Below are 12,971 nucleotides of genomic sequence, written 5' to 3'. Positions count from 1 at the left end.
AAATTAAACTAACACCAAAACAAAAAATGACTACCTGCATAAATATAGATCTCACAACCATCAAATTCAGCACAAAAACTATAGTATCTGATTTCACTGGTGAATCCATGCTTCTCCGAAGCATTGTAAGCATCTGAAATCACAATTTTGATTCACTACTCATTTACCATCACCAAGCTTTAAACAACAGCTTCTCAAACTTACAATTCTTAACAGAAGTGTCAATTACAATAACTTCAGTTCTCGAAAATGTCAAAAATCCCATTGCTGAGACCGCTTAAGCTTGGATGGCTATATCTAATTGTTCTTTTCTGCAGGTTTCAATTAAAACATATAAGAGATCAAATACGAGAAGAAATCAATAGATTCTAGGATTACTGATTCAACATGTAACTGCGAGTGGTTAAACCATACAAATAAGAAGACAACGATCCTATCACAATCATCATCGATCCCCGTTCGGAAAATGAATTAATGAATTATGTGAAGTCGTAGAAAGCAAGAATGTGTTATATTGCTAGATGTCAAAACCAAACAGACCAAAAAATAACCTTAAATATGGTAATGATGTTTCACCAAGAAAAGTAGGATGACATACCTCTGCCGCGACGCTGAGAATCAGGCAGCCTGCCGGCGTGCTTCAGCGTCGGCCTTGGGGTGACAACACACTTTAGTATGATCTGTGCGTTACAGAGAGCTAAAGTAGCTGGGAAGGAAGTGGCAAAGACACAAAGCTGAGGAACGACGAGGTAAGATAGGAGGGAAAAGTAAAGAGACACGTAATCAATATGTGAAGATTATGAAAAAAGATATGGGTAAATTGGTAAAATTACAGGAGATTAAAATGTGGCATCTTGGTCTATTATATATATAAAAGATATATATAAAAGATAAAAGATAAAAGATTTCCGTAGTGAATTTTAAACTTTTCTTTGGCGTTTTTAGTGATGCCAATAATTTATTGACCGCATATTTCCAGTAAAACCCTAAGTGGAGGGTTTATAATTGAAATCTTGAATTGAAAACACAGAAAGTGAAAACAATGTCAATTGAATTGAACTCAAATCAAAACCCTAAAATCACATGGGAAGGCTGTAATGTGCTGCTTGATATCAACGATGGTGATCGTTTGCTCTTCGCTCGCCTCACCCCTGGCTCGTAAATCTCTTCATTTTACATATACTCATGTCTATATCAACTTCATGTTTAGTACTTTACTGTTATTATAATTTATTTTTTTAATTTTTGTTTGTAATTGATGATTTTGGAATTAACAGAACACTGAAAATTGGGAATAAGAGCTGTTCACTCCAGCCGTTGATTGGTTGTCACTTTGGCTCGCTGTTTCAACTCGAAACCGGAGATAAGGGACCTTTTTTATCCCCTGTTGTAGAAGGTCCGTGTCGTGCTACTTATTCGATTTGGAAGTTTTTGTCGGTTTTGTGATGGTTATGTGGTGGTGCAGATTGTGAATTGTGATGTGATTCATTTAAACTTAATTTAAAAATTGGATGTGTTATACTATAGTTTCGTATTTGCTTAGGGTGTTCATTTTTATTGGTTTGCTTAAGTTTATAACTTCTTAGTTATACTTTTTAACAGTTCCAATTTTAGTGTTATTGCAGAAGATTGTCTATTTACTCTATGGCAGGGTAATAGAAAGCAGTTTGGTTTGATTGTAAAATGAAATTTGATTATGTTAATTACAAATAATATCTGCATTGCACAGAGAAATTACTACGGAGCTCTCTAAAGGCAATACACTTAGCAGGGGGAGCAATATTTGTTTTCTCACTTGCCCATCACTATATGTATCTGCTTTATTTAATTTATTGTAAAAGTTGTATCGTTCTTCATTATGTAGACTTTCTGTGAGATTGAGTGAATATTTTTTATCTTTAATGTTGACTGTATATATATTTTTTTTTGTTGAATTTCAGTGTCAAATCAAGAGGAAAAGGGTTGCAAAATAGATGAGCCTAAAGACAACCGTGCACTAGTTGATAATAATACAGCTCAGAGTCTTACCGGGGATGAGATAGAAGCGATGCGAAGGTACAATTTCTGTTAAATATCACATTATATGCAATTAGTTCACATATATATTTGTTTATTGGTGCCTTGATGAGGAAGAGGCTAATCTATTGATACAGATAAAAAAGCTCTTTGTCATGACTTATAGTTATTTAAAGTGAGAAGTGACTGTTGAAAATTTTAAGTTGGTATATTTTTTGTTACATGTGGCTAATGAGTTATTAAAAATATAAAAATATGCAATTAAAAAATTTGTAAAAATAAATATAAAATATAGAAGTTTAACATGTGATTGATGACATTAAGTTTTGTGAGATAAAATTTTAGAAGTAAATAGTTTGTTCAAAAAAGTTTTGTGAGATATAGATATTATTTGTAATTAACATAAAGTCAGTTGTTCAAAAAAGTACCTCATGCCAAGTTTTGGCGTTAAGTTGTATAATCAACTTCTCACTTTTTAGCTTATTACACAAACACACATTTTATAGCTTTTAAGCCTAGACAATAGGGCTCTTGGAAATTTTTTTCAGGAAAGGGCTCTTAGACTTTTGAGAAGCTTATTTTATGAAATTTCTAATATGCTTTCGTTCTATTAGCCTAAGACTTTTTATTATCTTAAAAAATACTCAACTCTATGTGTACACATAATATTACTTGAGCAACATACGATGAAGTGAATTTTTTGAACCTTAATATGCATCAGTTACATACTGATTGTTGTTCTGATTCTCTGATGCAGGGAGGGTGTAACTGGTGATGAAATTGTTGAAGCTCTTATTGCTAATAGTGCAACATTTGATAAGAAGACATCATTTTCACAGGTAAGATCTATTTCCATAAATATAAAAATTTAAACACCATGTGATCTTGCACAGAATGCTAAATGCTGTCTTACTATCTCCATGCAGGAAAAATATAGGCTAAAAAAGCAGAAGAAATATGCACCAAGAGTACTTTTGCGGCGTCCTTTTGCACGCAGGTAATTTTAAGTTCTCTTAGATACGTGTCTCAGGGTGGTTTGAGTGTTGGGCTCATGTAAAACTGTGTCTTTCTTCTAGCAGTGACCTGAAGGACCCACAGCCAATTCCTTTTTGACGTATTAAGCTTATTCTTGCCATTTGATATAATTTATTTCTTTTTCTTTCTCCCAGCATATGTGAGACGTACTTCAAGAAATATCCAACCAGAATCGGGTAAATTATTATCATTTTTGACTTGATATATTATTCGTGTTTATTCATTTTTGCACTGTAGATAGTTATTGATTCTGGATTTTTTGTGAGTTATTCCTAGATCCCTTCCTCTATTGTAAATTGTATTAAATAGAGTATATTAACAATATGTAAGTAGGTAAGGTTGCTCAAGGTAATGTTTTGTTCTAATTTCTACCCCCCAAAAGTTACTCATGCAGGATCCCCTTTAGTTATGATCTGTTCCCCACAACTATATAGATAAAATTATTAGAAGCTAGGGGAGGAGAGATGATAAGTATACTGATGGTGCTCGTAACAAAATTCGAATCACCAAATGTTGTGGAATTTTTTCATGAATCTATGTAGATATTACCTATGCTCTAATATTCTGATGACATTTAGGGATTTGGAGGATCCACAGAAGCCTTTTGAAAAATCCTCGGAATATTTTGTGGTTCGTATTTTGTCATTAGATTGATATGGTGATGTTGCTTATATGAATTATCGTAATCTCCAAAAATTTTGTGGGTAATCTTGATATCTGGTTTATGAGAAAAACAGAGTCAAGGTTGTAATTTTTCTGATTCATTTTTTCAGATATTATTCGTTCATTATAAAATGCTGAAATTTATATAGTTGGATATAACTTGCACATACGAATCTGATCACATATTTGATTATTTGACTTGGACTTATATTGAGAGAGTCATGACCAGTGAAAGTTGTTAGGCCTAAACCACTATAGAAGGGGGGTTAAATGTAGTGGATACAATCAACTTCAAAATAAGAACACAATGTATAAAAATCAAACTCAGCTTTTATTGAATATAAAAACTGTTTACAGTAGAATTCAACTACTCTCTCAGAGATGACCAAGACGGCATCTATTTTATTTTAGAATTTGAAAAAAGCTTTAAAACTCCTTTTTTTTATAAAATATGTTATAAGTGTTTTTTAAGCTGAATGTTTTGCTAATAAATTCCTAGAACATTGTTTTTGCTTGCTAAATAAGTAATGAATTGCTTTTATGCATTTGTTAGGCCTTTGGTTTCCTCTTAGCTTGTAGAATTATAATATATCATATCATGTACTGTTGGCTAGGTGACATTGACATGGTAATAAAATCTTCTGCTCCTCGGTCCTTTTTTATTAATATCCATCCATCAACCATTCTCTGATCCACACAGATATTTGCGAGTGGACAGTTTATCTCTTCTTCTCTCTATGGCCAATATCACAGCACACTCTGATGTCCTTGTGGTTGACATGATTGGCGGTCTTCTTACTGGTGCTGTGGCGGAACGAATGGGAGGTATGCTGATTGATTTCTAGTTTAGAGGCATAGGACTTTATATGTTACAATTTTAGTTTTATAGTTTAAAATTTTCTAATATATTTGATGCGACTCTTTTTTAATTCATATATATGCTATAGTAGCTTGTAATTATTTCTTTCTCCTTGGTGTGGGGTAATAATCCAAGGTGAACATACCCAGGATGTCTCCATCAGAAACAGGGTTTGGGAAGGATAAGATGTATGCCTAGTCACATACGTTGATAGAGAGGAGGTTCCTGTGAAGACCTATGCATTTGAGAAAAACAAATTATAAACTTTTGAAAGATTTTAAAGATTCTTGAAAACTTTTAAATTGTTTGAGCAGTTGCAGAAAGGCATCTGTTTTGAGTATTAGTTGATAAATGTACCAGTCTTTTGGTATGGCTTTGCGCTTAGCATTTGTGATGCTTAATTAAACTCGTGGTTATGATTTATTGGGTTTGGTATCTAATTATTATTATTATGATATCTAGTTGTTAAAATAACACATAGATTAGTGGATCTAGTTGTAAATTATGTATTTTTTAGGTGTTTTTTGGTTAAAGTCTTTATAATGAAGATGCAAATCTTGTTCTTTTTTATATTTTGTCTATATAATGTCTTTGCAAGTGCAAACGAGTCATTTTAATAATTTATTATTATTAACCGTACAGAGGGATGATTCTTTTAGGTGATAAAATTAAAACATGTAGGGAGAGCTATTTTAATGGTCAAAACTCTTAATTGATGAATGTTATTACCTTAATGACAGGTATGGGTTACGTATGCAATACCTATCTTGGAGTAAATCCCTATCCAATTGATATAGTAAGGATGTTCAACTTCAGTGATGAAATTTGCAAAAGGTACTCTTTCCAGATCTTTCATACCTGGACATTTTTTTTGTCCACAAGTTCTTTCAAATTTAATTGTGTGGTAGGCCCCCCATCTTCAAAGGGGCGTCTTGATTCTGTTTTTAAGCGTATTGAAGAATAAACGTTCACTCTTTAAGTTTTTTTTTTTTGGTTGCCACACAAACTCACATGTCAACTCTTTTTATGTCTTTCCGTGGACCACTTTTTGCACCTCCAGTCATCCTTTTGAAGATGGGTTGTATAGCATATGATATATTTTTCATTATATAGCATTTGCATATATTTGGTTGGCACTAACCTGTAGATCTTTGTTTTAGGATTGTGCAATCACCTCTTGCTGAGCTCTCTGCCCGTGAAAATGAAATATCACTTCAACCTGGCCAACCTGAAGATTCCTGTAACACTGTGAGTCTGTCCGCTATATGTCATACTGACAAATTTCAAAGTATTTATCCTTCCATTTTCTTCACCCTTAGAGTAGGAGATGCTGGGAAACATTGTGCAGGAAAAATTGACATCACCACCTCCAAACTCTGTCAACATGGATGAACTGATGGTAACACCTGAGAACAATAATTCAGAAATTTTGACAACAGCTGCTTCTCCAGTTTCGAAGGCTTGCAAAGCTGCAAAAGCTGGAGGGAAAGCGCCAGAAGTGGCAATTAAATCATGGAGAGAAACTGGTTTTTCAAGGTTCATTGCAAATTTGTCATAAATTTTCATTCAACAAATTAACAGCCTTACTTAAAATGATAACATGTATTTGAATTTACAGCCTCATAATGGCCGTCCCAGATATGGATGCTTGGACAATTGTCAAAGAAGTCCTCCCACTTCTATCTTTTTCAGCTCCTTTTGCAATTTACCACCAATATCTTCAGGTTGATGCCAAAACATAGATGTGTGTGTGTGTGTGTGTTTGTGTGTGTTTTATAAATTGTGTGTGTGTTGGATGCCTAAAGTGCAGGTTTTTTATAATTCAAGTATAATATTGGCCCTTGCAATTATTTTAATTTAGTATGGTTTATATGCCCATGAGAAACATATGCTTATCAGTTCATGAAATCTCTTAATGCAGCCGCTTGTAACATGCATGCACAATTTGCAGCTTGGGAAAATGGCAATTGGATTGCAAATAGCAGAACCCTGGCTTCGTGAATATCAGGTCTGTCATGTCATTTTATCTGTTGCAATGTTGTTGTGGTAATCATTTTTTTTTTTTTTTTGTGGTTAAGAACCGACACTGTACTCACGATATATGGGAATTTGGAGAAAATAAAGGAAAAAAACTGGTGATTACTTATGAAAGCAGTTAAATTACATCCGAAGCCTTCAGCTGTTCTGGTCGCTAATGGCGACTATGGAGAAGATTCTTTTTTATGAAAAGGACTACTGAATATAAAGTCTGTCAATCATTCCAGTCTCTGTGTGTGTGTTTGCAAAAGAAATTGTGGTCAAGAGTGCAAATACGTGGTTTTACCAAATACTGTAAATAAAATGGTTATCAAACAGATTTTATGCTTGAATTTCTACCATATTGCTTGAAAAAATATGCTGTTTTCTCTACCAAGGGAATGGTGATCAATTAAGTCACCCACATTTTTGGTTATAGAGAAGTGGAAGCAAAGAAAGATTGGTTTTTGGTTCACCTGTGCATACATATAAAGTGGACTGGGCTATATGACCTGTATCGTTATATTTTCTGTGCCCTGAAGATGATGTATTGGTCCATGGATTCCTTTCCCGTTTTGTACTCGTAGAGCTGGCATTGATCACAGAGTATACTACTATATAGTATATATATCCAAGAAAGATAGGGTGTTTGTTCCAGCACTTCTTTAGCAATGCAAAGTTATGGTTCTACAATAGTACTAGTATCCTGATAACTCCATAATTTCCTTACTAAATTTTACTTCATGGTTTTCAAATATGCAGGTTCTGCCATCAAGAACACATCCACACATGCAGATGAGTGCATTTGGTGGGTACGTTTTGACGGGTACAAGGATATGTAGTACTTGATCATTGGAACTGATATGGTCGAATTTCTTGATTTGTTTGGTGTTGCTCAACGGAATCAAGTGCCTTTCTGCTGTAAAATTTCATACACCAGGAGGAATAATTTGAATACACGCAACTTGTCATCTGCAATTTTGAGTAGTCTTGTCATTTTTATACTTTCTGGTGTTGTAACATTAGCAATTGTTATCTTTATTTTGTTCTTACAGAAATTTCACTGAAATATTCTTCACTCATTGTAAACCAGTTTAATATAGATGTCACTTCTCTTTGTTTCTGGAGGGGAAAAAGGAATGCCTATACTTTCACTATGTGTTACCTTTGTTAATAAATTAATATCTGACCCTGTAGATGAGATCATGTATAAGTTGCGAGGGAATTGTTTATTGTAGTGTGTAATAAAATAATTGGAATATCGACAAAATATGGAAATTGTGGGTTGAGGGGAGTAGGGATGTATAAAATGCATGATTGCAGATTGCACGTGTGATGAGGCTTTTATGAATTTTGCTAGTTAAAAATATCCAATATTTATCAATAAATTGAGATTTAAAGTTCACAATACACCAGCAAAGAATATCCTTGTTTACTGAATATATTTTCTTTACTCCCGTGGTCAGATTATCATTGAGCATATGTGATCTGCAAAATTCCTATTGGGAAGAAGATAATCTAGTTGAGCAAAAATCACATTTTATTTACGGTTTTTCCGTGGGCAAACACTAAGCACCAAATTCTATAAGTTTAGTGGATTTTGATTGGCTCCTACCTCTTTATAATGATGGATCTCCCTACAAATTCACCAACCACACCAATAAAAATCCACCAAAATTATAGAATTTGGTGCTTAGCATGTGCCCTGGACACACACTAGACAAACCCTTTTATTTAAACACTCGGACTTGTTTACATCTCGGAGATTCAAAAATATAAGAAGTAAAGTTTTAGTGGATCAATATATAACTACACATTAATTTAGAAATGAATGTAATTCCGTTTATGTGTCATTTGTGTCTACCAATAAAGTGAAGAATATTTTGTATATGTTCGCAATATTTTTCCTCCACAATTAAATGTGAATGACAGATTGCAAATCATATAGAGTCAACAGAGGCGCAGCTTTCCTTTTAGGCAAGAACATACAAATGAAAAAAAAAATCCAAGTACATTAATTGCCATCAACTTGGATACGCCTAGAAATTTTAAAAAGTCAATAAGTTTTGGTGAGCGAGCTACTATATTCACAATGTGACCTCATGATGCAGCATCAGTCAACGGATTGATGTGACACGTGCCCGCCTCAATCTGCCACGTGTAACTCGAATGCTTTCTTCCATGACTATATCTGCTGGAGGAGGGTTTGCATCTTCTTTTGCTGAAGACGATGCTGTATCATTAGCCAGCACTTCTTCATTTGAGGTTGCCGGTTTGGAAGATGAATCAATAGATTGTGTCGCGGTTAATTTTTGTTCATTTATAGCAGTAACAAGGGGAGCTGATGATGCAGGAAGTTCTGAAGGATTTTTCTTTTCAACCATCTTTACTTGGGACTCGCCAGATGTACTAGCAGTAGAAGCTGGTTCATCAACCTGCTTTAGTGCTGTTGCAGCTGCTTGGCGATTCTGCGCGGCCGTGGGTTGGCGAACTCTGGAAGCTTGTTGTGTCTGCGCATTGAAGTGTGAAGACCACATATTATCATAATTAATGAACAAATACAATAAACAAGCTATTACTCCAGTTACGCTATTGTGTCCTACATATATAACTTTATTGTGATATGATAGTTAATGTAACTTTATGAAATTATATCAAACCAACAGAACATGTGTCATGTGATAAGCGTTAATATAATGATGTGCCATTTGTGCCTTATTTGATATAGTTACTCGAACAACAAACAACTTCCAGAAGACACCTTGACACAAACAAGAAAGAAACCTCAAACTGTGCCTGAATCTAAGCTTCTGCATTCAATCATCAATTCACAATCCATCAAAAATCCAAGATAATGAACTGACAGTGGCTTTGCTTTGTCTTTAAAGAAAAAGATCATACAGACTTCGCCTAATGATAGCAAAGAATAACCCCATAAAAGTAGATGTCATACAAATGCTTCAAAAAATGAACCAGATAATCTCTCAAGGCTGGTTCAATTTTGAAGGATTTGTATGGCATGTCCTTTTATGGAATTGATTCTTATTTATTAATGAGATAACAATTTCATAGATATCTATTATGTATTTCTGGTTCATTGTTTAAAGCATTTGTATGGCACCTCCTTTTACCGAATTAATTTTACTATTAACTAGATAAACAATTTCACAGATATTTCTTATGTGCACACAAGTCAACCCTACATCACGGATGCCAGCTTTTCCACTGGTCATTCTACAACTTCACAAAAATCACAAAAAAGACGGCAAAAGAAATTCTGGAGAAATGCAGTAAGAGGAATACAGGAGATCAAATGAACATAAAATGGCAGAATTAATATAGGAATATTTTTGGGAAATGCATGCCTGAGCAGGCCGAGGTCTAGGTGTTGACTGGGATGCAATGTACTGAAGAATGTCGAAAACTCTCGTCTGACTGTAGCTCGCAGCTCTTTGCCAGTACAAGATCGCATAATCTCCGGCCCTGGTCTTTAGCTCTAACAAATTACGATCAATGTCCATTTCGTGTTTTGCAATGTATGGTCTAAAAAAGGAGTCGTAAACATATGTTGTTCCCTAAGATAATTGAAAAGGGAAACAAGCCAAAAATCTATACATTAGAATGCCAAGAAATAAATAAACTACAAAAGAGGTTTTAAAATTACAACTTCCAGCAGAGTCTTACCTTTGTTTTAGGGTACCACAAGTATATAAAAAAGAACAGCTTAGCTTCACTGTACATCGGAACCCTTGACAAGGAGAAAGGTATAGCATGCACAAATTAGCCACAACACCAATTAAGATCTTCATAATTAAGATTCAGTTTCTTACCATGAAACAAAAGTATCCCCTACCCTCTCTGTAACTGTCAACATAGCCACTAAGATCCTGAAAAAAGCATGTTGGAAAACTAAGAAAGCAAAGTAAACAGTTGTTTAGCATAGAAAGAACTGATATCTAATTTATCGATTTCAGACGTACCAATACTGGCACCAAAACCGAAGTTGTTCAACATCAGGTTTATTTTTCTCCACTGTTTTATAGCACTCATAAGCAGGATAAGCATAACCAAGTATCATCCTGCAGAATAAAGGGAAAATCAGCATCCACTACTATACAAGATCAAAGAATGGAAGTTTCGTCAACATACACAAGTCCTCTCGTAAGGAATGATCCGATCATTTTTGTCCCTGGCACGCACAAAACAAACAATTACTTAGGTCAGATTATTCTACCACCTAAGAAGTCACAAGTCTAGAAAATGCAAAACATATAAACTCCGTGGATGATAAAAGTACAACGGATAATATCAATTTACAGTAAACTCAATTGAGAACATAAACAAGCTCAAATAAAATTACATCAATATAACCGGACACTGGTTTATCCACAAACACGATAGCATTGAAAACTTATCAACACAAGTACACAACCACAAATTCCACCAAACCCCTATTAGCTACTTCTAAAGACGTAGTCCACGAATTTTTATTATAACCACTTTGCAAGCAAAATTAAAAGCTCATCTATGTATCGACGCCTGAAAACTGAAAATTAGGGGAAACACAAAAAAACAGATTAATCGAATCATACACGCAATATAATCATCGTAAACTCGATTAACCACACCATTACGGAAGTCCTAAGACAGAAAGGCCAAGCCAAATATACAAATATCTATCAGAAAAATATATAATCGATATGTAGAATCGAAGAAGATAAAGTGACTACTATATGTAAACAAAATAAAAATCACAATTATAAATTCCGGTGAATACCTATGCGAAGTAAAATTGAAGCTCGGAGAGATGAAAGTGTTGAATTAGCGGCGAAGAGTCAATCGGTGACGGCGTTAACACCGGCGAACCGTTGAAATGTCGGCGACAGCGAGAACGAGAGAGAGAGAGAAGTCGTTTTCAAATTTTGGGTGTTGTTGGATATGTTTACTGCCTTTTACTACATTTATATACTCTCTCATTTTTATCGACCGTAAGAAACTTCAAATTGTAATTTAACTGTATTGTTAAATTTGTATTTAAGAATATGTTTGAGGTGACAACAAATTTTGCCTTAAAAATTTGGGTATGCGTATGGATGCAAAACATTTTTTAAATGCGTTTGTGAACAATTTTATTAATAATAAAGCTTGTTGACGTATTATATTTTGTGAGCATAATTGAATAAATAAACTTACAGATGTATTCACAAACATTATATACTTATATATAATAAGCGTAAGGGAGATAATTTGGTCGCATGGTCCTCTGGTCCAAAAGCTTATCATCCGTTGGATCTTATATTGAACAAATAAGCACCGTTAGATTGGAACAAAATTAAATTCTGTTCTAGAAGGCAACTGATATCTACTTGCATGTTTATAATTCCTTTTCTGAATCCAAAACAAATTCTGTCTTTCACATGTATATGATTTTTTTTAATCCTAAATAAATATTTCCTACCAGTTTTATTCGTATAATCATATAAATCTCACCGTCACAATTTTTTTATAATATATTTTAAAATTAATAAGCCGGATTTATGTGAGGAACAAATACAAAAACTTTTTCTTAATCCAAAATAGATTCTACCTTCTTATTGCATATTTATGATTCTTTTTCTTAATTCAAAACAAATTATGTTTATCAATTTTAATTTAGAACCATATAAATTTTTTGAAAAATATTTAAATCACATTATAATAATTTTAATATAAAACACATTTATTAATATAATCTAATAGGAGTTGGCATAATGTATTCCACTCAAAATATATTAAAATTTGATAGATAGAATTTAATACTTTGGCATGATACATACGAGAAAAGGAATTGCTTGATTAAAATAATTTATTTGAAACCATTAATGGCTGTGATGATGTATTTACCAAAGTTCTAACTTACAAACAAATCATAATTTCGAATTTTATTTTATTGAAAATTTTAATTTATTATTTATAAATTAAATTTTTCCACACCATTTAAAATATATTTAAAAAGTTTATAAATAATTAAAAAGCTCCCGTGCCTTGCACGGGCTATAAGCTAGTGTATAATAACTTGTATATTAGTTAATGAAATTTAAATAATTCAAAAAAAAAAAGCGTAATTTTTTCTTTGGTTTATATATAAATTAATTGCGAATTCATCAGGAAAAACAAGTAATGTCCTTGCCTTATTTGGTTGGGAGGGAATCCCCTGTTGCGATGAATAGAAAGGGATTCGAAGTGGCATATTTGTTTATTGATTAAAACAATTTAGAAAAATGGTAATTTAAGTCCATTCAAAAAAGTGGGTAAAAAAAGTGGGTAAATAATTGCAGTTCTTATCCAGTTTGCTATCTCTGTTTCATATCATTGTCATCCATCATTGACAAACGGAACTATT

The 12,971-nt window shown here is 33.4% G+C and overlaps 2 protein-coding genes across 4 annotated transcripts; one reads left to right on the top strand and one right to left on the bottom strand.

The window, feature by feature from the left end:
- Positions 1-937: 937 nt before the first annotated feature.
- LOC108219982 (uncharacterized) lies at positions 938-7,712 on the top strand. 3 transcript variants are annotated; one of them, XM_064094485.1, is made up of 13 exons: positions 938-1,158; positions 1,278-1,396; positions 1,941-2,055; positions 2,774-2,855; positions 2,943-3,013; positions 3,186-3,227; positions 4,415-4,539; positions 5,314-5,407; positions 5,734-5,821; positions 5,898-6,109; positions 6,192-6,297; positions 6,525-6,581; positions 7,352-7,587. In XM_064094485.1, exons 1-13 carry the CDS (start codon positions 1,043-1,045, stop codon positions 7,436-7,438), a joined length of 1,314 nt encoding a protein of 437 aa, XP_063950555.1. In that variant the 5' UTR covers positions 938-1,042; the 3' UTR covers positions 7,439-7,587. The 3 variants fall into 3 exon arrangements, with proteins under 3 accessions (XP_063950555.1, XP_017249082.1, XP_017249083.1); XM_017393593.2 differs by having other exon boundaries at positions 940-1,158; positions 6,495-6,581; XM_017393594.2 differs by having other exon boundaries at positions 943-1,158; positions 5,922-6,109; positions 6,495-6,581; positions 7,352-7,712.
- An 822-nt stretch (positions 7,713-8,534) lies between these two features.
- Positions 8,535-11,527, bottom strand: LOC108220280 (putative HVA22-like protein g). The gene is made up of 7 exons (XM_017394009.2): positions 11,367-11,527; positions 10,739-10,778; positions 10,570-10,668; positions 10,420-10,476; positions 10,274-10,337; positions 9,955-10,164; positions 8,535-9,099 (listed from the first exon to the last, which is right to left on the bottom strand). The coding sequence occupies exons 2-7, from the start codon at positions 10,768-10,770 to the stop codon at positions 8,707-8,709; spliced, it is 855 nt and encodes a 284-aa protein (XP_017249498.1). The 5' UTR covers positions 10,771-10,778; positions 11,367-11,527; the 3' UTR covers positions 8,535-8,706.
- Between the last annotated feature and the right edge of the window lie 1,444 nt (positions 11,528-12,971).

The sequence above is a fragment of the Daucus carota genome, chromosome 5 (genome assembly GCF_001625215.2).
Source record: "Daucus carota subsp. sativus chromosome 5, DH1 v3.0, whole genome shotgun sequence".
Taxonomy (NCBI): domain Eukaryota; kingdom Viridiplantae; phylum Streptophyta; class Magnoliopsida; order Apiales; family Apiaceae; genus Daucus; species Daucus carota.
Note: the sequence above shows the minus strand (reverse complement) of the source record. Positions and strands in the feature narration are given on the sequence as shown.

Excerpts from the sequence above, each read along its gene's own strand:
- LOC108219982 (XM_017393593.2), top strand. The coding sequence starts at position 1,043 with ATGTCAATTGAATTGAACTCAAATCAAAACCCTAAAATCACATGGGAA. Across the intron at positions 2,856-2,942 it reads AGAAGACATCATTTTCACAG|GAAAAATATAGGCTAAAAAA; the intron begins GTAAGATCTATT and ends ATCTCCATGCAG. Across the intron at positions 5,822-5,897 it reads CTGAAGATTCCTGTAACACT|GAGATGCTGGGAAACATTGT; the intron begins GTGAGTCTGTCC and ends CCCTTAGAGTAG.
- LOC108220280 (XM_017394009.2), bottom strand. The coding sequence starts at position 10,770 with ATGATCGGATCATTCCTTACGAGAGGACTTGT. Across the intron at positions 10,477-10,569 it reads CGGTTTTGGTGCCAGTATTG|GATCTTAGTGGCTATGTTGA; the intron begins GTACGTCTGAAA and ends TGCTTTTTTCAG. Across the intron at positions 10,165-10,273 it reads TGTGGTACCCTAAAACAAAG|GGAACAACATATGTTTACGA; the intron begins GTAAGACTCTGC and ends CAATTATCTTAG.